We start from the raw sequence: 25,830 nt of genomic DNA on the forward strand, positions 1-25,830 counted from the left end.
GAGCACTTCAGAAGATCATTATCCCTAAAAATAATTCTGTCATCTCTTAAATTTTTAAACAGCGACAGTTCCCTGTTGGACCGCTTCATTTACTGAAAGGTTGTGAATAAAAATATACATTGTACAGATAATTAGTGTGTATCCTCACTTCTGAGCTAATGGAAGAAGATAGGTTATTGATTAAGTAGCTGAAGGTGGTCATGCCTAGGGCACTATCCTGGGGCTGAGATAAACAATCTCCAATAATCACAAACATCCTTTGTGCAAGGTATAATTCCAAGCATTGGCTTTTTTTATCCTGAAGAAGGGTCTTGGCCCAAACCGTTGATTATTTACTTTTTTCCATAGATGCTGCCTGGCCTGCTGAGTTCCTCCAACATTTTGTACATGTTGCTTTGATTTCCTGAATCTGCAGGTTTTCTTGTGTTTGTGATTTATTATTCCTCTTTGGTTTCCAGCAACTTCACTTCTACCATTGTTTGTTCAGATCTTCATCAATGCTGCCTTGATGTCAGGATGCACACATACATAAATACTGGCACCAGTGTTACCTGTATTTTTAAATCACAATCTGACTTTCCTAAATTTCATATATTATTACCATTGGAAATAAAACTCACATGCCTCCAATCCATATTGTTTGTCTGTTTAAAGATATGCTTCTATTTTAAAAAATCTTCATTCAGAAATACATTCACGGTAGTCTGTTAATTTTAATAACATTTATTGGCAATAATATTTCACAATTACATCAAGTACTCTAACAAAATCAAGGCACCTGATTCAGAACAAATGGCACAAAACAGACTGAGTTACACATCAGGATCTAAATGTTCACCCAGAAACACCAAGGCCGAGACTGAGATCTGTATTTTTATTGTTCCCATGGCAATAGCATTAGTTAGCAAGTGAGACAGGAAGACTGACCACTGTGAGAAATGAACCAAGTATCTACCTTTCCATTTCCAGTAAGTAATGTGGTGGTTTCATGTTAACTGCTTGCACTGGTCCGGTCCTATTCACAGATACTTTCTGCTCTTCCTTTCATTTGCAGTTGTGCAAAATTAAAGGTGTCAAACTTTTCAAAGTACAAGAAATTAAAGGTCTCATTTTACTCTATCTTTATGAAAAAGAAAGCTTTTGGAGTGTAAACATAATTCAAGTCCCATCTTCTCTTGGACAGGAAAGGCCTCAGAGGCCATGCACACCATTTGTTTGCTGCAGTGTTATCTCGAGATCTTTAGCAAATTACATCACTGTTTGCTGCCTCTAAATGTTACAAACCAGTTAAATCAAATTTGCAACTTCAATTGCAAATAGCAAGATCCCACGTCACGTGGTATGTTTGTATGATCTCCAAACCCCCAACCCCTCCCTCCACAAAAGCCCTACAAGCCCTGGTCTGCCTAAACCATGGGACCACAGTATTATTGTCAGTAGTCAGACTCAAGAGCAGTATTACATCCTAGGAGACAATCTACCGTTTTCCCCAAGTCAAAATTATAGGAATTACAAAACTTAAATTGCCTGATATCAGTACAATTTTTAAACACAACCATATGCTTCAGAAGCTGATTCACGACATTAGTTCAGTGAGCTGCTGGTGGAGAGATCCCCGTCAGCTGAATTCTGATATTGAGTCACAGATCCGAAACATTGACCGTTTTTCTTCCCATAGATGCTGCTTGACCTGCTGAGTTTTTCCAGCATTTTCTGAATTTGTACCTGTCAGCTAAATGCTGTTTAACCGTAAATCTTTTGTATGGGAGGGTGCAATTAACCATACTTACAAATGTTAACCAAGCTACTTCAGTATTAAGAGCCAAACCTGCTCCCCTTCTGAAGCTCAATTTTCATAGGCTACAAGTCCTCAAACTATTTTCCAGCTGGGATCCTTAACATTCAGGAAGCTTTATCAACTATAGAAGGACATACTAGGGAAATATCTCTGCTTGTAAGAGTGAAAGCAATTGTGTCTGCCATCCCAAAACTTTTTCATAAAGGAACAAGGCCAATTATCTTCAACCTTCAGTCATTAATGCAAAGTATCACAACACCAGGAGCACTGGCTTTAAATATCTGTCAGGCTTCCAAAAGCTTTCATTCAATCAAGTCTGTAATCCTCTAAAAATCAGTCATGAATTGTGACCTAATAACCACATTTGAGTTCACCAGGACTAGAATTAAAAGATTTTAAAATCTACAGCCTTCAAATTCCAGATAGTCATGTGCAACAGGAGTATTATTTTTCTCTGGATGATCATCATAGCGACATTATCAACTGGAAGACTTAAGCATGACCAGAAGTCCAGGGCACCAAATACTGACAATTTGACCAAAGCATTCAAAACCAGGTGGCTACTGAATCCAAGGCACAAGATGTTTATATAAGCTTCCTTATGGCAGCATATTGCAAATGGATTAATAGGGTGGGACAGGAATCTTTGTCTATGAGGAAGTAGGCTGGCGGTGAGGCTCCTGCTCACCAATGGTCTGGTACGAAGTTCGATCTCGACTACCAGTTAAACCTGGAACACCTGCATGGAACAATTCAGAGAAAAGTCATTTTTGTATGTCCCCCCAACAGAAAACTCACAGAAGTATCTGAAGATATCAAATACCCAGGAGAATCTCCTCACAAACTGGTACTAGCCATGAATTCACTAAAGTACATTGGCTGAAGTATTAGCAGAGCGGAGAACTCATCTGTCCAACCTTTCAAGCTAAAGCATGGACAGTAAAGTCATTTGTAATCTAAATGCATTAAATATTAACTTCAGCAAGGATGCGGTTATTTACTCTGGTCTATTCTCATTTCCCGTTCTCTTGAAAACTTTCTTTCTACAAACAATACAGTATACCTATTCTAAAGTGTTAACAATTCTCTGCTTCAATCTCAGATTCTAGTAGTACATATAAATTTTGTTTTGCCCATCATGCCTCTTATCTATAGCCTCTCAATCATTGGAAACTATATTTTAATCTGCTGTCTTTGTTAATAATTTTAAATACCTTTATCAAATCTTTAATCAACGGCAAACCATCTCAAGTCACTTCACAGAGGTGTAATGAAGTTAATGAAATTATGAAGAAGAGTGAGAAGGCTTAGGAAGGCAGAAGGCAGTATGAAATGATTTCCAGAGTTTGGGGCTAGAGAGTTGAAGACAGTGCCTGCAATGTAGTTAAAGGAGGGGCATCCACAGTAACACAGAGTTAAAGATTCATCAGAACAAAATAACCGTGATGGGATTTAAACACAAAGAATGAAATCAAAATTGGTCACCAAGAGGATGATAAATGAATGAGACTGGATGATTATAGTGCAAGCACTAGAGTTGTGAATGAGTTGAAGTCTACAGAGGGTGGAACATTGGAGACTTGGTCAGCAGAGCATTGGAATCTTTAGGATAAACTAAAAGTTCAATTCCAAAACAAACGGAGCTAAGGTTACAAACTGAAACAAAAACTGCAGATGCTGGATACCTATACAGAAAACTGGAAGCAGTCAATATAAATTACTGGCTCAACATGAAATGATGACCAAAATGAACACCTCAGTTGGAGACAGACATTATTATCACAATATTACAGAGACTGAAACAAGAAATCGCATGAGCTAAGGTTTAGGAGTTACAAAATTGGAAAGAATAGACCAAAGATCAGGGGGTAGATTTTAAATACAATGATTAGAAGATTTCCCCCCTCTTTCACCACCAGTCTTCTTCCCAAAAGCAGCTAACGGGAAGGGAGTTAGCCCAAAGCAGAGGGAACATGCTCAGCAAGCATGTCAAGAAAACAATATTTTCTTGTGGGCTGTTTAATGGGGCGTGGTTGAGGGAGCAAAGGGTACATTGCATGTATAAGATGAGCTGAGGGAGGGAAAAATAAACAATAGGAGAAAGCAATGCGGACCAGGGATATGGAGGACGCAACAAAGGAAGACAAATGCTTGAATCCAAATTCAGTTACAAGCTTGTTGGCTTTGCTGTACTATTTGTTTGAAGAAGGGTGTAGACAAGGCAGACATCCCACCCTGCAAAAACTCATTTCAGGGAGGTAGCACCATCAATTTGCGGGAGACTTCCGGGAGAGGTGGGATGTCTGCAATACAGTAGCTCCTTAGCTGCTAGCCAGCTAGTTTAAATAACGTTAGCTATGCTAATAAACGAATGACACCTGTTAAGCTCTCCTCAACATGTCTTTTACAGTCTTAACCCACCATGGGCAATAGAAAAGTCCCTGTTGCAAACAGTGCAGCAAGCAACACTGTCATTATTTTTGACCCCTATTAGGCAGGGGTACACTTTAGTGTAGTCTGGGGTGACGTACGTTTCATATTTTCTTTTTTTTTGGAACAATGTCACTCTTGCTCTTGCTCTCTCTCTCACATGCGCACTCTCTCGCCCGTGGTCGCTCTCACTCGTGCTTGCTTTCTCGCTCTCTCTCTCGCATGCGCTTGCTTTCTCGCTCTCTCCCGTGGTCGCTCACTTGCGCTCGCTGTCTCGCGCTTTCTTTCTTGCTCTTGCGCTTGCTCTTTCGCTCTTTCTCGCACGTTCTTTCACGCTCGCTCTCAAAAAAATTAATTTCCGGGACATTGTATATAATTTGCAGGCATCAGGGAACTACTATTAATAGGGCGGGAGACTCCCGGAACTTCCAGGAGAGGTGGGATGTCTGACAAGGAAAGAAGGATTTAAGGAGACAGAAGCAGTGAGAAATAACTTTGTTCAAAATAATTTTTTAATCAAAAGGTTCCTCCCAAACATAATGACAATTCTGTTAACTACTTTTTTGCCCACTCCTTACGTTAATCCCTAGTATTCATGGAAGCATCATTTCCAACACAGAAGGAAATCATTAACCCATTGTTTCCACATTAGCCTATGTCTATTTAAGCCAATAAATGTCAATATGAAAATCATAAATTATTTATCATGCCTTCAGTTTTCCTATAATTGGATTCATCTTCTACTACACAACTTACAGAAGTGCAAACTAGCAAAGGGCAGGACAAAATCTTTAAATTTCTAGTCAATGTGGTCAGCAGGCATACTGTAAGGCAAACCATGAAATCTCTGTTAACTTTTCATTTTTGATGAATTCTCATTCAATATGAATTTTAACAAATATGCCAAAAAGAAACAAAAATGAAAAATACAAATATGTAATGTTCAGAATCATCATAACATAAAAGTTAACATAAAACTAACAGCAACATTTCAACAGCCAGAGAACAATCAAATAATTATTGCAAGATCACCAATCAAAGCAGGAGGACTGAGGACTGCAGCAAAGGAGGAAGATTGTACACACACTGCAGGTGAGGCAGGGACAGGTGGTTCAGTAGGAGCGACCGGAGTAAGCATTGGATTCAACACTATCACACGTAAACCTGCTGTCAATGGAGCTATCCAGGTCTGGGATGGAGAGAAGAAGGGAGAGGCAGAGAACAAGGGGAGAGAGAGAGAGAGAGCAAGAGAGAAAGAAATAAAAATAAAAACATAAGGTTTGAAAGCAACATTTTTATGAGGCTGAGTACCAGGTAACCAACTAAACCAGCAACATAAAGCACAATTGTACAAAAATTAAAACTTGACACTTTGAAGAATTCATTGAATTGATTCATTCCAGAAATAAATGTACTTAAGATCTTCAGGCTGGCAAAAAGCTGATGTCTGACAAAACCCAAACCTCAAAATTTAAGGGAAAAATTATATATTAATGGATCCTATTCTTAATCTGTTTAGACTTATGTGTGATATTTTATTAGAAACAAGAATTTTTGTAGAGTCTCACTCAAAACATTAAACTGAATTTATCTCAAAGATACTGAAGAACAGACAGTATGATTTCCAGAACCTTGTTTTTATATCAGATTTCCTGTATCTTTGTCCTCTTATGTTTTTATTGTCAGGACATAGCTCCAATACCATACTGGATTCACTGGAGGACACTGTCTGCTCCTATACTTATTCAGCAAATATGCAAGCCTATACAGATCTGAGGTGAAGCAGGAGCAAGGGATCGCAAGGACAAGATCTGTATTTTCTGGGTGAGAGGTTGTAGAAGTAGAAAGTGATGGAAATGTACTGTGTCAACCAGCAGCTATGGAGAGAGACACAAAATTAATTCCATTTCACTATCTGCACATGCTCCCTGATCTACTCAGTAGTGCCACCAATATGTTCAATTTATATGTTAGCAACGTGATTCAATGGCCTTTAACTTAATGGGAGGATACCTTCTCCTCAAACCATCCATACAATCAGCCAGCCTACCCCACTATAACGTTTCCCAATAGCATCTATGTTCCCACAGAGTTTCCTACCACTCCCAAGATCTATTGGTCCAGATATCCCTACTCATTTGTGTCATTAATATTCAAGTCTTATTCTGATGCATTGGCTGACAGAAATGCCCGTTTTACTTAGATGAAATCATAATCCTTGAATACTTTGTCTGCTCCCTCTTAACTTACCTACACTTAGAGGATCAAGATTGTTGGCATAGGTTGCATACTTCAGCATCAAAGGGATATGGTATACTCTGGATTCCATCACTAGGAATTGTTCTGTTCTACTTGCAGTGCATTATCAGACAAATTGGTGTTGGGGAACTGCTCTTGCAGAGCAGGGGATATTGTATTCTCTGCACCAGACGTATGCAAAGGATCTTGAAATGGGAAAGGGTGGGTGGTGAAGTCACCTGGTCAGTGAACAATACAGTTTTCATTTGGGCAGTAGAGAAGGTAATGAGGTTTCACACAGCTCTAAGCATTCTTTCAATGCATTGAAAAACCAACAGCTCCCACCCATCCCTTGTTCCCTGGAGTTAACAATAATGACACTTGGTTCAAATTCTTACCGATGCTTATATAGCAATCTCCTCCTCGCTGCTTATACATCTGATACACAAAGAGACAGGAAACTGGTTTCAGGAGGAGGCTCAAAATGGCCATACCAACACTGAAGCGGAACTGATCCCTCATTGCATTGTTGTGTTGGACGGCAGCCATACGATCATAGCTGACTGCAATGTGGATGATGTCCAAGAGGATGGTGATTACCGTGCCAACTAAATACTGAAAGAAAAAGAGACATCAAAGTCAGATTCAACTGGCAAGAACAGTTTCTGAACTAAAGGTGGAAAGCAGGAGGGGAGGGGAGGATGAAGGAAGACCAGCAGACAGACCTGATGAATGATATTCATAATTCTGTGCATCCGGAGCAATCCTCAGCCCATGTGCTGAGAATTTAACAGTATGCAACAGCTCAATGGTGCAGGACAATTCCAGGAGATGAAAAACTTTAAACTTCTTTCTACTTATCAATACAGTATTTGTATTCTGATATGTCCTGTAGCTGTGCCCAGTTTTCAGGATGAACAAATATGTTTAAATCATGAATTAGTACAGAAGCAACCAGTGTTTGGTATTTAGAGCGCAAACAACAGGAATTCTGCAGAAGCTGGAAATTCAAGCAACACACATCAAAGTTGCTGGCCAGGCAGCATCTCTAGGAAGAGGTACAGTCGACGCTTCAGGCTGAGACCCTTCGTCAGGACTAACTGAAGGGAGAGTTAGTAAGAGATTTGAAAGTGGGAGGGGGAGGGGGAGATCCAAAATGATAGGAGAAGTCAGGAGGGGGAGGGATGGAGCCAAGAGCTGGACAGGTGATTGGCAAAGGAGATATGAGAGGATCATGGGACAGGAGGCCCGGGGAGAAAGACAAGGGGGGGGAACCCAGAGGATGGGCAAGGGGTATAGTCAGAGGGACAGAGGTAGAAAAAGGAGCGTGAGAGAAAGAATGTGTGCATAAAAATAAATAACGATGGGGTACGAGGGGGAGGTGGGGCATTAGCGGAAGTTAGAGAAGTCAATGTTCATGCCATCAGGTTGGAGGCTACCCAGATCGAATATAAGGTGTTGTTCCTCCAACCTGAGTATGGCTTCATCTTTACAGTACAGGAGGCCGTGGATAGACATGTCAGAATGGGAATAGGATGCGGAATTAAAATGTGTGGCCACTGGGAGGTCCTGCTTTCTCTGGCGGACAGAGCGTAGGTGTTCAGCAAAGCGGTCTCCCAGTCTGCGTCAGGTCTCGCCAATATATAGAAGGCCTCATCGGGAGCACCAGACGCAGTATGTCACCCCAGCCGACTCACAGGTGAAGTGTTGCCTCACCTGGAAGAACTGTCTGGAGCCCTGAATGGTGGTAAGGGAGGAAGTGTAAGGGCATGTGTAGTACTTGTTCCACTTACAAGGATAAGTGCCAGGAGGGAGATCAGTGGGGAGGGATGGGGGGAACAAATGGACAAGGGAGTCGCGTAGGGACCAATCCCTGCGGAAAGCGGGGGGTGGGGAGGGAAAGATGTGCTTAGTGGTTGGATCCCGTTGGAGGTGGCGGAAGTTACGGAGGATAATATGTTGGACCCAGAGGCTGTTGGGGTGGTAGGTGAGGACCAGGGGAACCCTATTCCTAGTGGGGTGGCGGGAGGATGGAGTGAGAGCAGATGTGCGTGAAATGGGGGAGATGTGTTTGAGAGCAGAGTTGATGGCGGAAGAAGGGAAGCCCCTTTCTTTAAAAAAAGAAGACATCTCCCTCGTCCTGGAATGAAAAGCCTCATCCTGAGAGCAGATGCAGCGGAGACAGAGGAATTGCGAGAAGGGGATGGCATTTTTGCAAGAGACAGAGTGAGAAGAGGAATAGTCCAGATAGCTGTGAGAGTCAGTAGGCTTATAGTAGACATCAGTAGATAAGCTGTCTCCAGAGATAGAGACAGAAAGATCTAGAAAGGGAAGGGAGGTGTCAGAAATGGACCAGGTAAACCTGAGGGCAGGGTGAAAGTTGGAGGCAAAGTTAATAAAGTCAACGAGCTCAGCATGCGTGCAGGAAGCAGCGCCAATGCAGTCGTCGATGTAGCGAAGGAAAAGTGGGGGACAGATACCAGAATAGGCACGGAACATAGATTGTTCCACAAACCCAACAAAAAGGCAGGCATAGCTAGGACCCATACGGGTGCCCATAGCTACACCTTTAGTTTGGAGGAAGTGGGAGGAGCCAAAGGAGAAATTATTAAGAGTAAGGACTAATTCCGCTAGACGGAGCAGAGTGGTGGTAGAGGGGAATTGATTAGGTCTGGAATCCAAAAAGAAGTGGAGAGCTTTGAGACCTTCCTGATGGGGGATGGAAGTATATAGGGACTGGACATCCATGGTGAAAATAAAGTGGTGGGGGCCAGGGAACTTAAAATTATCAGAAAGTTTAAGAGTGTAAGAAGTGTCACGAACAAAGGTAGGAAGGGATTGAACAAGGGGGTATAAAACCATGTCGAGGTATGCAGAAACGAGTTCCGTGGGGCAGGAGCAAGCTGAGACAATAGGTCTGCCAGGACAGGCAGATTTGTGGATCTTGGGTAGGAGGTAGAAACGGGAAGTGCGAGGTGTGAGAACTATAAGGTTGGTAGCAGTGGATGGGAGATCCCCTGAGCGGATAAAGTCGGTGATGGTGTGGGAGACAATGGCCTGGTGCTCCTTAGTAGGGTCACGATCGAGGGGTAAATAAGAGGAGCTATCCGCGAGTTGTCGCTGTGCCTCGGCAAGGTAGAGGTCAGTACACCAGACTACAACAGCACCCCCCTTATCGGCGAGTTTAATAATAAGGTTAGGATTAGTGCAGAGGGAGTGGAGAGCACAGCGTTTGGAAGGAGTGTGGTTGAAATGGGAACAAGGTGTGATGAAGTCGAGACGGTTGATGTCCCATCGGCAGTTAGCAATAAAAGGATCCAGAGCAGGCAGAAGACCAGAGCTGAGCGTCCATGAAGAGGAGGAGGGTTGAAGACGGGAGAAGGGGTCATTGGTGGGGGTGGAAGAGTCCTTGCTGAAGAAGTAGGCTTGGAGACGGAGATGGCGGAACAAGAGTTCTGCATCATGGCGAACACGGAACTCGCTGAGGTGTGGGCGAAGGGGGACAAAGGTGAGGCCCTTACTGAGGACAGAGCGTTCTGCCTCCGACAGTTGGAGGTCGGAGAGGATGGTAAAGACCCGGCACGGATGAGAGCTGGGATCAGATGGGGGAGGGGGGAGGCTGGGGGTGTCAGTGGAGAGGAGGGAGTTGGGGTGAGAGGAAGATGGAGCCTCTGAGTACTCAGGAGCTGACAATGGGATCTGAGGGAGACGGGGTTGCAGAGTATTGGTGGGGGAAGGGGAGATGGGAGTCACAATAGCAGCACATAAAGACCCGGCCTGGAGTTCAAGGCTGGAGCCGCAGTTGGTGGTTGCACAATCACTGTGAAGGTGTCCATGGTCGTTGCTGGAGTCTGGGTTTTGAATATGTCCTGAGGTGTTGGAGCCGGCGAGATCAATGGCAGAGGCAATCTGAAGTTCATGCCTGCTAGTTTCAGGGCCAGCAGGCTCTGGAGTCCGCAGATGTAGGATCTTACGATCTTTCCCTAACATGACAAAGTCAAAAAAAACGGCGGTTGCAAGCATGGATCCGACAGAGGATGGAATATGCCCTGAGGTGTTGGAGCTTTCCGCAGGGATCGCTCCCTACGCGACTCCCTTGTCCATTCGTCCCCCCCCATCCCTCCCCACTGATCTCCCTCCTGGCACTTATCCTTGCAAGTGGAACAAGTGCTACACATGCCCTTACACTTCCTCCCTTACCACCATTCAGGGCCCCAGACAGTCCCTCCGGGTGAGGCAACACTTCACCTGTGAGTCGGCTGGGGTGATATACTGCATCTGGTGCTCCCGATATGGCCTTCTATATATTGGCGAGACCCGACGCAGACTGGGAGACCGCTTTGCTGAACACCTACGCTCTGTCCGCCAGAGAAAGCAGGATCTCCCAGTGGCCACACATTTTAATTCCGCATCCCATTCCCATTCTGACATGTCTATCCACGGCCTCCTCTACTGTAAAGATGAAGCCACACTCAGGTTGGAGGAATAACACCTTATATTCCGTCTGGGTAGCCTCCAACCTGATGGCATGAACATTGACTTCTCTAACTTCCGCTAATGCCCCACCTCCCCCTCGTACCCCATCGTTATTTATTTTTATACACACATTCTTTCTCTCACGCTCCTTTTTCTATCTCTGTCCCTCTGACTATACCCCTTGCCCATCCTCTGGGTTCTCCCCCGCACCCCTTGTCTTTCTTCCCGGACCTCCTGTCCCATGATCCTCTCATATCCCTTTTGCCAATCACCTGTCCAGCTCTTGGCTCCATCCCTCCCCCTCCTGTCTTCTCCTATCATTTTGGATCTCCCCCTCCCCCTCCCACTTTCAAATCCCTTACTCACTCTTCCTTCAGTTAGTCCTGACGAAGGGTCTCGGCCTGAAACGTCGACTGTACCTCTTCCTAGAGATGCTGCCTGGCCTGCTGCGTTCACCAGCAACTTTGATGTGTGTTGTTTGGTATTTAGAGAACTCATTTCCACCAGTCATAAAATTGGAAATAGCCTGAGCACGTGAATTTGGTGGTGCAGAAAGGGGGAACAAATAGGATTGTCAGGAAGGGGATTGAGACATGGAAGTCAGAAAGGGGGAGAGGGAGGGGGGTTCAGGGGGAGATCTGAGTATGGTAGAAAGAAGGGAAAAGTGAGGGTTTGGACGGATGGGACAAAGAGAGATAGGGAAATGAAGAGAGAGGCCTGACAGTGTTGAAAAAGACAGAAAAAGGAAAAGAAAGGGAAAGTAAAGCCCAAGGAGTTCACCCCTCTTAAGCTTTAACGAATTGTTTCAATGCAATTTCTGGTTTGTAGGTGAACAATGCAAAAAACACACAGGTAATGTGTCAGAATAAATAGCCCTAGACACTAAAATTTGTGTGACTTTGCGTTTCGGAACCTTTGATGTTCACAAAGTGTTCAACAGTGCAGTGGGTGGGTGGCTGGCTCAGTACTAAGGAAGCAACCACTGCTGCAAGCTTTGAACCTGTGATCTTCAGAGGCTGAAGTGCCATCAATTAAGCCAAGCTGACTATGTAGGTGATAAAACAGATCTTGATACTGGAAATGTCACAAGTCTGTCCATATGGTACCCAGTAGTGTACAGCAGAAAGCCACTGAGTAACGAGATAGACAAGTTTTTTTTCTTAACCCAGCAAGATTTACTGAGACTTACCCTTTTTTGTCAAAGGAAGTACATATATTTTTCTTCTCTGGATTAACTTGCACCATTAAAATGGTCCCTGCAACTTCTTTGAAACATTAGAAAATCCTTAAAACATAGCAGCATAGCAGGAGATGAAACAGAACAAATATTATGTTGGGTTAATATGCAAAATATGAGGAAAATCATATGTTAGGAAGATTCTACATCTTTTTGTTACATAAGGCTAACCATCCCTAACCACCATGTGAAGATAGTGATGAGATGTTAAGTGAACTTCCAAGCTGTTTCATTGACACAAGTGATCAACTTGTCCTTGATCTTGGTTGACCTCAGGGCAGTAATTCTTAGTAAGTGTGTCTTATTACTGTGCAGAATCAGCTGGTGGACATACACTGTGATGATAAATAGTCAGCCAATAGTCAGACTTGCTTAAAGAATAGTCACTTGGGGAAGAGAGAAAGAATACCGAGCATTTGTGAAGTGTGTTTCGGCAGATGTTAGTGGATTAAGAGTGGAGACAGATATTGTCACTCCACGGGAAAAAAAATGCCAATGTTAATGTGGAAGTACTCACCATAAAAATGGCATCAATGGAGTCTCTCTGAGCAATGGCCCAAACCCCAATAGCCAGAACAGCGTAATTACTCCAGATATACGGTGGGGGAAGCCAGGGATACAAACAGCCCCTGTAAAAAAGAAAAGCACCTTCAGCTTTATTCAGTTTCCTCAAGGGATATACACCAGTCTCGTTCATCAAAGAGTCAATGGATTTATGCAACTGAAGACCTTTCAAAATATTGTAAATTTAAAATTTCGATCAGATTCCCTCTCCGCTTCCTCTTCGGTATCTCTTTGGCTTAGTGTCTCTTTAGTTCCTCCAGCTTAAGTATTGTTTCCAGGAATCTTAAAATTTCCTGTTTTACTGCAATAAGAAAAAACAATGCCCAAAATGCAGTTCTCAATCCTACAATAAATATATTTCTCCTATCACTTGGCAATGTTCAGTGCCCCACTCTAGGCAAAACATTCCTTATATATTGTTGCTTTGTAATAGAAAAGGGAGCAGTGCAAGATCAGCTCATAATAGCTTGATTGCATTTATTGCAAGGAGGAAGTGGATCTCAGCAAGGATCATTAAAAATATGCTGACTTTCAGCTCATAATGCCCAATCCATTCCTCCCCCAAACAAACCTGTAAATACATAAATCAAACACATATTTATCCTGTGCACACTTTTGCATAATTCATCCTAGCTGCCAAGGGTCATGAATACCCATGGCAGGGCCCCCCCCCCACTCATTTAGTTTCCTTGATTTACCCTTATGTTCAAAGATGAACTTGGATTTCAACTGCCAAAATGATAATGATTGCATTAATAGAACTTCACTTTGGTGCCTGGCCTAATAAACCCAAAAACTCCTCTTGCTTCCATAACTTGTTCTATAAATTGACAAGTCTCGAGGATAAATCAACTAAATCATTTTCAATATCCAAAGAGTTACAGCAACTTGTATAAGGCCTTAGATTGATTCATCTTCATAAACAATTTTAATGCCTCGTTCTAACTTTGACAAATCACAAAATAAGTTTGATCTACAATAATCTAGCGTAGCCATCTGGGATACAGATTATTACTAATTTCAAAGACTAGAACTCTGGCATTCAATGGTCTGCTTTAAATGAACAATAGTTAGCAGTTGGACTGCACCTAATCAGTAACAGAAAGCACAACAAGAAGATATGATTTCCCTTAGGTTCGCGGCCAAAGATTAAAAAGGCAGTTCACAGCAGTTTTTCGGAGTTGGACTGCGCCCAGTCAGTGAGTGGGAGCATGACAAGAAAATACATTTTCACTTAGGTTTGCAGTTGAAGATTAAAAAGACAGCTCTTTGGGGCAGTTTTTTTGGAGTCGGACTGCCTCCAAGCAGTGAACAGAATTCATTAGAAAGTGAGAATAAAATTAAGGTAGAGACAAGCGAAGCGGCCATTGTGTGAGTGTGCCAGTGTTGGAGTGGTTTTGGCTCATCAGGCTTGGGTATGGCAAGTATCTGGTAAGTTTCTTATTTTTCATTCCTCATCTGTCGGGGCATAGTTAGCGTGGTGCGAATGGCTCCAGGGGCTGTGTTGTGTTCTGTATGTGAGACGTGGGACTTCTGGGAGACCTCCAGACTCCCGGATAACCACATCTGCATCAGGTGCAGCAAGCTGCGGCTCCTCAGCGAACGTGTTAAGGAACTGGAGTTGCAGCTCGATAATCTTTGGCTTATATGGGAGACTGAGGAAGTGGTAGGTAGGAGCTTCGGGGAGGTACAGTAATCATCCTTAGGTTGCAGGAGGCAGGTAGCTGGGTAGCTGTCAAGAGAAGAAAGGGAAATGGGCAGCCAGTGCAGACTACCCCTGTGGCTGTTCCCCTCAATTCTTTGTACTTTTGCCAGTTAAATAAAGGTTCACGTGAATTAACATATCACAGATTTTTGTTTTTATTGCATTTTGGAAAATAACCCAACTTTTCTGGAAATGGGGTTTGTAATTTGGCAGGGGGATGGGGACCGGAGTGATAGTGGGGAGGATGTGGTAGTTGATTTACAAAGAGTAAGTATGTTCTGAGACTGCTAGCAAGATGAGTTGATAATAGGGCAAAATTACAGTCAACAGGATAAGTTGCAATGTAAAAAGTAGACAAAATCATACAGTGTGAATACAGGACTGAAGGTGTTATATTTGAATGCACACCATATCTAGAATAAAGAAGATAAACGTCACACAGTTACAGGTTAGCATGTATGATATTGTGGCCATTACTGAATCATGGCTGAAAGAATACTATAGCTGGGAGCTTAATGTCCAAGGATACACATTCTATTGAAAGGACAGGCAGGTAGGCAGAGAGGTTGGTGTAGCTCTGTTAGTAAAAATTGAAGTTAAATCATTAGAAAGGTGACAGAGGAAAGCAAGGTGTGAAATCATTGTGTATACAGCCGAGGAACATTAAGGGTAAAAAGACCCTGAAGGGAGTTATATACAGACTCCCAAACAGTGCTGAAGATATGGGTCTACAAATGACAACGGGAGATAGAAAATGCATGTCAAAAGGGCAATATTATGATAGTCATGGCCAATTTCAAAATACAGGTAGATTGGGAAAATCAGGTTGGTGCTGGATCCCAAGAGGGGGAATTTTTAGAAGGCCCATGAGATGGCTTTTTAGAGCAGCTTATGGATAAGCCCACTAGGGGATCAGCTATTCTGGATACAGTGTTGTGCAATGAACTGGAATTGATTAGAGAACTTAAGGTAATGGAACCCTTAGGGGAAGTGTGATCATAATATGATAAAATTCACCCTGCAATTTGAGAAGGAGAAGCTAAAGTCCGATGTATCAGTATTACAGTGGAGTAAACGGAATTACAGAAGCATGAGAGAGGAGCTAGCCAAAATTGATTGGCAAGGAACACGAACAGAAATTACAGCAGAGCAGCAATAGCTGGAATTTCTGGGAGTAATTTGGAAGGCACAGGATATATACATCCTAAATAAGAAATGTTTTAAAGCCAGGATGATGCAACTGTGGTTGACAAGAGAAGTCAAAGCCAACATAAAAGCCAAAGAGAGGGCATTTAATAGAGCAAAAACTAATGAGAGGTTAGACGAATGGAAAGCTTTTAAAATCCGACAGAAGGCAACTAAAAGAGTCATGAAGAAAAACACAAACGAGAAAATCTGCAGATGCTTAAAGTCCAAGCAATACACACAAAATGTTGGAGGAACTCAGAAGGCCAGGCAGCATCTATGCAAAAGCATGCAGTTAATGTTTCAAGCCGAGACCTTTCATTAGGACTGAAGGAAAAGAGATGAGGATTCAGAGTTAAGGGGTGGGGGGAGGGGAGGAAGAAACACAAAGTGACAGGTGAAATCGGGAATGGGAGGGGGAGGGGTGAAGTGGAGAGCTGGGAAATTGACTGGTGAAAGAGAAATAGGGCTGGAGAATGGGGAATGGTGAAGGAGAGGCAGAGGGCAATTACTGTAAGTTCAAGAAACTGATGTTCATGCCATCAAGTTGGAGGCTATCCAGACAGAATATAAGGTGTTGCTCCTCCAGCCTGAGTGTGGCCTCATCGCGACAGTAGAGGCGGCCATGGACTGACATGTCGGAATGGGAATGGGGAGTAGAATTAAAATGGGTAGCCACTGGGATATCCCGCTTTTTCTGGCGGACGGAGCATAGGTGCTCAGCAAAGCGGTCTCCCATTTCTACTTTGGGTCTCACCAATATACAGGAGCCCACATCAGGAGTACCGGATACAGTAGATGACGCCAACAGACTCACAGAGAACCCTATCTCTGGTGGAGTGGCGGGAGGGTGGGGTGAGGGCAGATGTGCACAAAATGGAAGAGAAACGGTTGAGGGCAACATCGATAGGGTTTATCTTGTCCTCACCTACCACCTCACTAGCCTCCGCATCCAGCAAATAATTCTCCGTAATTTCCACCATCTCGAATTGGATCTGACAACCAAGCACATTTTTCCCTCCCCCACACTTTCTGCTTTCCGCAGGGATCACTCTCTATGTGACTCCCTTGTCCGTTTGTCCCTCCCCACTGATCTCCCTCCTGGCATTTATCCTTGCAAGCAGAACAAGTGCTACACCTGCCCCTACACCTCCTCCTCACTACCATTCAGGGCCGCAAACAGTCCTTCTAGGTTAGGCAACGCTTCACCTATGAGTCTGTTGGGGTCATCTACAGTATCCGGTGCTCCCGGTGTGGCCTCCCGTATGTCGGTGAGACCCAACGTAGATTGGGAGACCGTTTCGCTGAGCATCTACACTCTGTCCATCGGAAAAAGATCTCCCAGTGACCATCCATTTTAATTCCACGTCCCATTCCCATTCCAACATGTCAGTCCAAGTCTCCTCTACTGCCGTGATGAAGCCACACTCAGGTTGGAGGAGCAACACCTTATATTCCGTCTGGGTTGCCTCCAACCTGATGGCATGATCATCGATTTCTTGAACTTCCCGTAATGACCCACCACCCCCCTTTCACCATTCCCATTTCCCTCTCTCACCTTATCTCCTGACCTGCCCTTCACCTTCCTCTGGTGCTTCTCCCCCTTTTCTTTCTTCCACGGCTTTCTATCCTCTCCTGTCAGATTCCCCCTTCTCCAGCCCCGTATCTCTTTCACCAATCAACTTCCCAGCTCTTTACTTCACCGCTCCCCACCCCCCAATCTCCCAGTTTCACTTAACACCTTCCTCCCCTCCCTCCACTTCTAACTCTGACTCCTCATCTTTTTTTCCCTCCAGTCCTGATGAAGGGTCTTGGCCCAGAACGTCAACTGTACTCTTTTCCATAGGTGCTGCCTGGCGTGAGTAGACATCAGACCACTGGAAAATTATGCTGGAGAGTTAGAAACAGGGGACAAGGAAATGGCGGACAACTGAATCAATATTTTGCATACGGCTTCACTGTGGAAGACACATGCTGTATGCCAAAAGTTCGAGTGTGTCAGGGCGCAGAAGTGAGTGAAGTTGCCATTACTAAGGAGAAGGTTCTAGAGAAACTGAAAGTTCTGAAGGTAGATAAGTCACCTAGACCGGATGGTAAACGGCCCAGGGTTCTGAAGAAAGTGGCTGAAGAGATTGTGGAGGCATTAGTAATGAACTTTCCATCATCAATTGATTCTGGCATGGTCCAGAGGACTGAAAAATTGCAAATATCACTCCACTCTTCAAGAAGGAAGAGAGGCAGCAGAAAGGAAACTTTAGGCTAGTTAGTCTGACCTCGGTGGTTGGGGAGATGTTGGAGTCAATTATTAAAGATGAGGTGTCAGGGTACTTGGAGGCAGGTGATAAAATAGGCTATAGTCAGCATGGTTTCCTTAAGGGAAAATCCTGCCTGACAAATCTTTTGGAATTCTTTGAAGAAATAACAAGCAGGATAGGCAAAGGAGAATCAGCTGAGGTTGTGTACTTGGATTTTCAGAAGGTCTTTGATAAGGTGTCACTCATGAGGCGCTTAACAAGTTATGAGCCCATGCTATTACAGAAAAGATACTAGCATGGATAAAACAGTGGCTGATTGGTAGGAGGCAAAGAGTGGAATAAAGGGAGCCTTTTCTGGCTAGCTGCTGGTGTCTAGTGGTGTTCCAAAGGGGTCTGTTTAGAAACTGCTTCTTTTTATGATATACGTTAATGATTTGGATGATGGATTTGATGGCCTTGTGGCCAAGTTTGTAGATGATACAAAGATAGGTGGAGGGGCAGGTAGCTTAGGGAAACAGAGAGGGTACAGAAGGACTTAAACCGATTTGGAGAATGGGCAAGGAAGTGGCAGATGGAATACAGTGTCAGGAAGTGTATGGTCATGCACTTTGTGAGAAGAAATAAAAGCGTACACTATTTACTAAATGGAGAGAAAATTTAAAAAATTGAGATCCAAAGGGACTTGGGAGTCCTATTTCCAGGATTCCCTAAAGACTAATTTACAGGGTGATTCAGTGGTAAGGAAGGCAAATGTGATGTTAACATTCATTTCAAGAGGACTAGAATATAAAAACAAAATGTATTATTAAGGCTTTGTAAAGCACAGTTGAGGCCTTATTTGGAGTATTGTGAGCAGTTTTGGGCTGCTTGCAAAAGAAAGATGTGCTGAAACTGGAGAGGGTTCAAAGGAGGTTTAGGAAATTGATTCCAAGATTAAAAGGCTTGTCAATATGAGGAGTGTCTGATGGCTCTAGGCCTCTACTCATTGGAATTCAGAAGAGTGAGGGGTGACCTCAATGAAACCTATCAAATGTTGAAAGGCCTTGACACAGTGGATGCGGAGAGGATGCTTCCTATGGTGGGGGAGTCTAAGACCTGTGGACACAGCCTCAGAATAGAGGGATGTCCATTTAGAATGGAGATGAGGAGGAATTTCTTTAGCCAGAGAGTGGTGGATCTGTAGAATTCATTGTCACAGGCGGCTATGGAAGCAAAGTCATTAGGTATATCTAAGGCAGGGGTTGATAGATTCTTGATTATTCAGGGCATGAAGGGATACGGGGGGAAGACTGGAGATTGGGACTGAGAAGGAAAATAGATCAGCCATGATGAAATAGTGGAGCAGACTTCAAAAACGTATGCTGAATCCTTCTAAAAACCTGCCCAGCAGAAGAAATGATGAGCTTGTGTAGAAGAGTGGGAACAAAATAGAGGAAAACAGGCATTATTTGCAAGAGAAACAGGCCATTTCTGGCACTTAATGTTCTATGCCCGTTTCTTGTTGAACACACCCAGAGAGTTCCATGCCACAAGTCATCTGAGCCAATATCACAGAAGCTTGTGAAATTTCAACAGCGTTGCAAAATAGGAATCTGGGCTGAAACAACAGAACAAAACAAGATTTGACTTGTCTCTCTCCCACTTTCAGATTTCTATATTAACTTCCTTTGCAATAACAGTAATTCTTTTGTTAAAGTAAACTGATTTCTAAAATGATGCTGATCAAACAGTAAATGCCTCTGCTCTCTGAAGTTCTTCTTTAAAAGTATTATTTCTAAAGTTCATAATTTATGATTATTTTCCAGTAAAATAATGCTGTAGAGTGTCTGTGATCGGATCGCTGGGAAATAAACCCAAAAATTTACAGCTTAGCTTCCTAGAGTTGTGCACTATATACCATTAAGGCTGTTCAGTACATTGAAGTATCATTACAAAGTTGTATGTACAGCAGGTGAATGTTATTAACAAAAAGATTAACACAGAAAACTTATATCTTATTTAATATTGTGTTTACTATTATTGTGCTCTGCTTTATTGTGGGTTTCTTTTTTGTGCTGCATCGGACCCGAAGTAACAATTATTTAATTCTCCTTTACACTTGAGTGCTGGAAATGACATTAAACAATCTTCAATCTTGAATCTTCCTCACTGGTGATCATTTTCAATTAAACCTTTACTGCACCAGTTCCGAGCACAAAAGCACACCATTCCTAAAATACCACGTCTTATAAACTATGTGATACATTAATTTCTGTGAACAATAGCTGCTACCATCAGTTTTCTGTACAATAAACAAAGTCAATTTAGTCAATGGTTCGTTTGCTATAGGTGATAATTACAGCCCTGTCTCCAAACTTCTAATGAATGCACATTGCCAGTCAGCACTCAGTTTTACCAAGCACTGCTCAATGTGTATTTGCTGCAGGCTGAGGCTCCTTTTGATCAACCCACACTACACTGCCCATCTTGATCCTATCAACCACCATAATCCTCAACAATGATTGTCATCTGCAGTCTCAACTGTTCTGATGCCCTACCTCTGGGCTCCCATCCTCATCCTCTGCAAACTTCAGCTCTTCCCTATCTCTGAAGCCTACATCCTATTTTCCTCAAGTCCTTTCTACGTTCATGACAGGCACTGAATCCTGACCAAAGTAACTCGAAGAAATTCACTGATTCTCATCTTCCGTGATCCTCCCTACAGCTCGTCACTTCAGCTGGACTTTCAACTAATCCTCCTATTGTCTCTCAGTCTTCATTTATTTCCTAATACACCTGTGTAGCGCCCTACTATGTTAAAGGACCATAGGTAATGCTGACGACACTGAACTGGGTAGGGTTGTGAATTGTGAGGAAGGTACCAAGACGTTTCAAGGTGATTAAGTTGAGTGACTGTCAAGTCAAGTTTATTGCCACAGTGAGGTTAAGGTGTAATTTTAAAAAAAATTCTTGCAGCAGCATTGCAAGCACATAGTTTCAGACAATACACAGAGCAAATTATACAAGACAGTAAAGAAAAAAAGTGCAAAACAAGACAACAAGTTAAACAAAAACAGAGACAAGTCCATGGTTGTACATAGCCAGAAGCGTTACTTTCCTAAGCTAAGGTAAGGGTTGTGCAGGTCACTTCAAGAACCTGATGATTGTACGAAGTTGCTGTTCCTGAACGTGGTGATTTGAGACTTCAAGCTTGGCAGCAGCAGCAAGACTAGGATGGGTCCTAGATTGGGGGGGGGGGGAACCTTGAGGCAGCACCTCCTGTAAATGCTTTCAGTGATGGGGAGGGCTGGGATTGTGTTGGACAGATACATGGCAAATTCAGTATAATATGGATAAATGTAACATTATTCACTTTGGTAGGAAAAACAAAAAAGCAGGTTATTATATAAATAGGGATGGTTTGCAAAGGGATATGCAAAGGGATTTGGTTATTTTGCATACCAGTAATTAACAGAAGTAACATGCAGGTGCAGTAAGCAGTGAAGACAGCAAACGACATGTTTGTATTCATTGCAACAAGGTTTGAATTCAGGCACAAGACAATATTTGAAATTAAATAGGGTCCTGGTGAGATTAAACCAGAATATTGTGTGGGTTTGGTCTCTTTACCCAAGGCAGGTTAAACTGCCTGAGAGGGGCATACAACAACGGATTCCTAGGATTACAGAACAGTCATAACAAGGAGAAATTGGGTCAACAAACCCAATATTTACTAGGATTTGTTAAAATGAGATCTTATTAAAATGTACAAAAGTCTGGCAAGGCTCAATAGACTGGATACAGGAAGGACATTTCCTCTGACTGGGACAGGGAGGACATTTCCTCTGACTGGGACAGGGTAGGACGAGGATTAAAAGTTGAGATCACAATCTCAGGATATGAACTGCCACTTAGAAACAAAAATGAGAAGTTTCTTCAGTCAGAGAGTGATGAAACTATGGAATGTACTTCCCTAGAAGGTCGTGCAGGTCAAGTTGCTAAATATATTGAAGACGAAGGAGGACAGATTTCAAGGCACAAAAGGCATCAAGGACTGTGGTGAGAGAACAGGAACACAGCATTAATGTAGAGGATCAGCCATTATTGTATGAGATAGGAGATGGCTTGAAGGGCTGAATGGTTTATTGCTGCTCCTACTTTCCTCGGTGGTCATTGTTAGTACCATGCATTTATTTTAATTGTGATACAGTAATTCAAAACCAGATTAACAAACTTCCATCACTCACCAAGTTGTTAGAAGCCAGTGCACAAAGATGATCATCTGTTGGGACAGAACCAGGTCATTCTGGAAAAACTGAACAAACTTTACAGACGGAGAGACATTAACAAATCCTATACCAAGCATATGACCCTCAATATTACCCTATGGGAATCATGGAACATTCAAAAGTAATAGGTATGTGGGACTGCATATATCTCACTCACACACACATACACGAGGTCATTTGGTGAGATGAAAACAGAAAATAAGACCTGCACCAGGACGGGAGCCCTCCATACCCCTACCATCCATGTACCTATCCAGACTTCTCTTAATTGTTGAAATCAACTCGCATGCACCACTTATGCTGGCAGCTCGTTCCACACTCTCACAACCCCGAGTGAATTTTCCCCTCCCTTAAACTTTTCACCTTTTACCCTTAACCCATGACATCTAGTTGTAGTCCCATCCATCCTCAATGGGGAAAGCCTGCTTGCATTTACCCTATATTACCCTCATAATTTTGTATACCCCTATCAAATCTCCCCTGCATCTATGGGAAAAGAAACAGGTTTGGCAGAATTGAACGAATGAGAAACACTGGTTTAGAATTAAAAAGAGGGTAGGGAGTGATGGTTAGGACAAGGAACATCTCTCTGACCAGGCAAGGTAATTTTTGCCAAGGTGACTGAGCCATCAGGTTGATAGTTCAATGAGTGTGGTTACTGAGTGAGAAACTAAAGGAGGAATATTTAGAAGCTGGGAAGTGCAGGTCAGAGCTATTGCTGAGACTCAATCCAAAAGGAGAAAGATGGCATAACAATGCCAGCAGAAAAGTAATCACTATTTAACATTACATAAAAACAGAAAATGCTGGAAAATCCAGCAGGTAAGACAGCATCTGTGGAACAAGAAACAGTCAATCCCTCATGTCTGACACCTTTGCCTGACAAAGGATCTCATACCTGAAGCATTAATTGATTTACATTTCAAATATTGCTGTCTGACCTATTAAGTACTTATCAGCATCCTCTGTCCTTATTTCAGATCTCCAGTACCTACACTTCTGTTCTCATTTAGAGTTAATGTTTATTCTTTTGCAAGGCAGGTTAATTCTGATCAGAGAGAAAAAGCTGTTGGTTTTGATATCGTCCCGAATGCTCCATTGTATCCAGCTCAAACAGGAAATACTGCTCCTCCTGTTTACACTGGAGCTCACTGGAACAGCGTATAGCGGTTAGCAAATGTCCAATGAAGTGGCAAAAACTGGATTGCTCTGAAGGTTACCTTGTTCAAACTTTACAAAAACACATGGTCGTCCAAAACTTTGCACCAGTTCCGTTCACCCATTAACCTTATACCCGCTGATCTATACTGGCTGCTGCTGAAAGAGTGCCTTGATCTTAACACCCTTAAACTTTTTACAACACGTTTTCTCCCTTCCACGAGTCTGCAATCTTTACCAACCCAATAACCCTCCCATGATCGTGCCGCGTCTTTGACCACGCTCTTGGTTACCAACTCTAAGATCATTTTTTTTTGGTTTTTAACACACTCGTCCGAAGCGCTTTGGGGCGTGTTCCTATGCTAAGTATTATACTGTTGTTTTGACTTTTACTGACTGGATTTTCCCCACTAGATCCTCACACTTCTAGCCCCGCGCTTTAAATTTCTCTGATAACCCGAGTTTGCCTCGCGATCCCATTAATTCATTCCCAAATGATTACCTTTAAATTGATAACCGGCAGCGCCATCGTCACCTCTCCACTTACAGCAAAACTTTAACGCGGACCACGTGACCCAGAGACACATGACAGAGAATCGAGTTCTGCAGTGAAAAGAACCGCGCCAGCTCCTTCCGCCCATCTCTGTTCATGGTTTCCCAAGACCATACTGTACAGTATAAGGAAAACTGTGGAAGATCGGGACAAACATTGTGGACTTTAATACCTTACGGTTTAATTCTGGAACAGTGAAACCGAAAGAGGGATTGGTTTTGAGAGGGATAATAAATCGGCCACGATTGAATAGCGGAATGGTTTAATTCTGCTCCTATGCCTTATTGTCTAAAATTCTGACTTCTAGTCTTCAGTGCTTGTAACATCTTGCCCCAGAAAAGAAACAGAAGGTAACATCCGCTCAACCCCGAGCTGAGCAGTATTAACTCAACCCCGCAGAATGATGTGCGTTTTCTTAAAGATCAGCTGCTCAGCGCTTGAGATCAGATTAATGTTCATCGCAAACATTTGGCCCAGGGTCAAGTGACTCTTAAATGCTGGCTCTTATCTCGGTGAGTAAGTCAGCAGGCCAAGCAGAATGTGTGGAGACAGATTCTGATGCACACGGTCTCGACCCGAAACTTCAACCGTCTCTTTGCCTCCACAGATATTCCTCGGTCCGCTGACTTCCTCCAAGAGTTTGTCTTCTCTCGTTCCGGATTCAATTGTCTGACGTCTCGTGTCTCCAGGTTTTATCATGTGCTGTCTCAGCAAGGCACTCGGCTTCCTCAATTTCAGCTCTGCTTTGTATTGTGTAGTAAATCTACATAGTTCACAGTACGTTGTACAGTATTCGGATATTCATCCCGTTTTAGCCTTTTGCCCCAGCAAAAATGAGATGATAAATTTTAATGAAAAAGACTGTGTGTTCCTTCATACTTATTGAGTATGCCCGCAAGAAAAAGAATCTCCGCATTGTGATTAGTGACATACCATTTCACTTTATGGCGGTTGTCCAACTGTTCAGGGGCGTGGCAGGCAGCAGCATTCCTTCCATTCACTGTTTTGTTTTTCTGCCAATTTCCTCCAAAGGGTTACGGGGAGATTGGGCCCGAGAGGGAAGTAGCCTAATTCTGCTCCTATATCTTATATAAGTACTTTGATGATTAACATACTTTGAAACTGCTTTGCATCTATGCTGGAAGCAAATATTACAGCTTTCATCTTTTAACTGCGGTTTAGTGCTAACTCGGAGTGACTGGTTGGAGATTAGACACTGCGATATTCAACAGTTTACCGTGCTTTCTGGCATTTGTACATATGGAACGGTCCGAGTCGAGGATGGGGGTTGGAGGGGTGGCGAAGATTCTGGATTAACCAACCGCACGGCCGACAATCACCAGAAGTTTTAGAATGACATTAAAATTCATATTCATATATTTGTGAAGAAAATACATCTCTTTAGAGTTTACTTAATTAAGCACAAAGCAGCATTCCACTGGCGCCATCAGTAATTACGTTAAAATTCTATTCTTAAATGTCCACTACCTTGTCATATTAATTATTTATTTGCTGATACACTGCACATTTTAAAAGACAGCAGCATTTGTCCGGGTTTGCGGCAAATAGTTTATTGTATAAACAAAGTCAGCTTTCTAAGAAAAGTATTTTTAAAAAGTGGAGGAAATCGAATTACTAAAAAAACTTAATCTTCCAATAACGTTGGTAATGTTTTCAGAGGCAAAAAAAAATGAACGTGGAAAATAGTTACATAAAGATTTTATTCATACACCAGTTATCTCCAGCATTGTGGGCGCCAAACTTGATTGTCGGCAGTTATACCCAATCAGCTCTGCACAGACCGGGGCGAGCATTCGTGTCTGGTTTATAGATCGGAAAAGTGGGAAATCAGGCCTCTGAAGTTTTTCCATGTAATGGAAAAGTGCGTGATGTGAAGGTTGATCAGGACAAGTAACCCCTGTTCCGATGATCTGTCATTCCGAAAATGGGGTCAGGATGGGCC

The 25,830-nt window shown here is 42.9% G+C and overlaps 1 protein-coding gene across 2 annotated transcripts; it reads right to left on the bottom strand.

Annotated features, from left to right (window-relative positions):
- Positions 1-707: 707 nt before the first annotated feature.
- agtrap (angiotensin II receptor-associated protein) lies at positions 708-24,128 on the bottom strand. Of its 2 annotated transcripts, none has more exons than XM_072244929.1 (5): positions 23,817-24,076; positions 22,115-22,149; positions 12,697-12,808; positions 6,865-7,081; positions 708-2,537 (listed from the first exon to the last, which is right to left on the bottom strand). In XM_072244929.1, the coding sequence occupies exons 1-5, from the start codon at positions 23,841-23,843 to the stop codon at positions 2,449-2,451; spliced, it is 480 nt and encodes a 159-aa protein (XP_072101030.1). In that variant the 5' UTR covers positions 23,844-24,076; the 3' UTR covers positions 708-2,448. The 2 variants fall into 2 exon arrangements, with proteins under 2 accessions (XP_072101030.1, XP_072101031.1); XM_072244930.1 differs by lacking the exon at positions 708-2,537 and adding an exon at positions 4,719-5,417 and having other exon boundaries at positions 23,817-24,128.
- Between the last annotated feature and the right edge of the window lie 1,702 nt (positions 24,129-25,830).

Source organism: Mobula birostris, chromosome 27, assembly GCF_030028105.1.
Source record: "Mobula birostris isolate sMobBir1 chromosome 27, sMobBir1.hap1, whole genome shotgun sequence".
Taxonomy (NCBI): domain Eukaryota; kingdom Metazoa; phylum Chordata; class Chondrichthyes; order Myliobatiformes; family Myliobatidae; genus Mobula; species Mobula birostris.

Bases quoted from the DNA above. Each gene is read 5' to 3' on its own strand.
- agtrap (XM_072244929.1), bottom strand. From the start codon at position 23,843: ATGGCGCTGCCGGTTATCAATTTAAAG. The intron at 22,150-23,816 runs GTAATCATTTGG...CTGTCCCAACAG, and splicing joins TGCCGGTTATCAATTTAAAG to ATGATCATCTTTGTGCACTG. The intron at 12,809-22,114 runs GTGAGTGATGGA...TCTTTTTTACAG, and splicing joins CACTGGCTTCTAACAACTTG to GGGCTGTTTGTATCCCTGGC.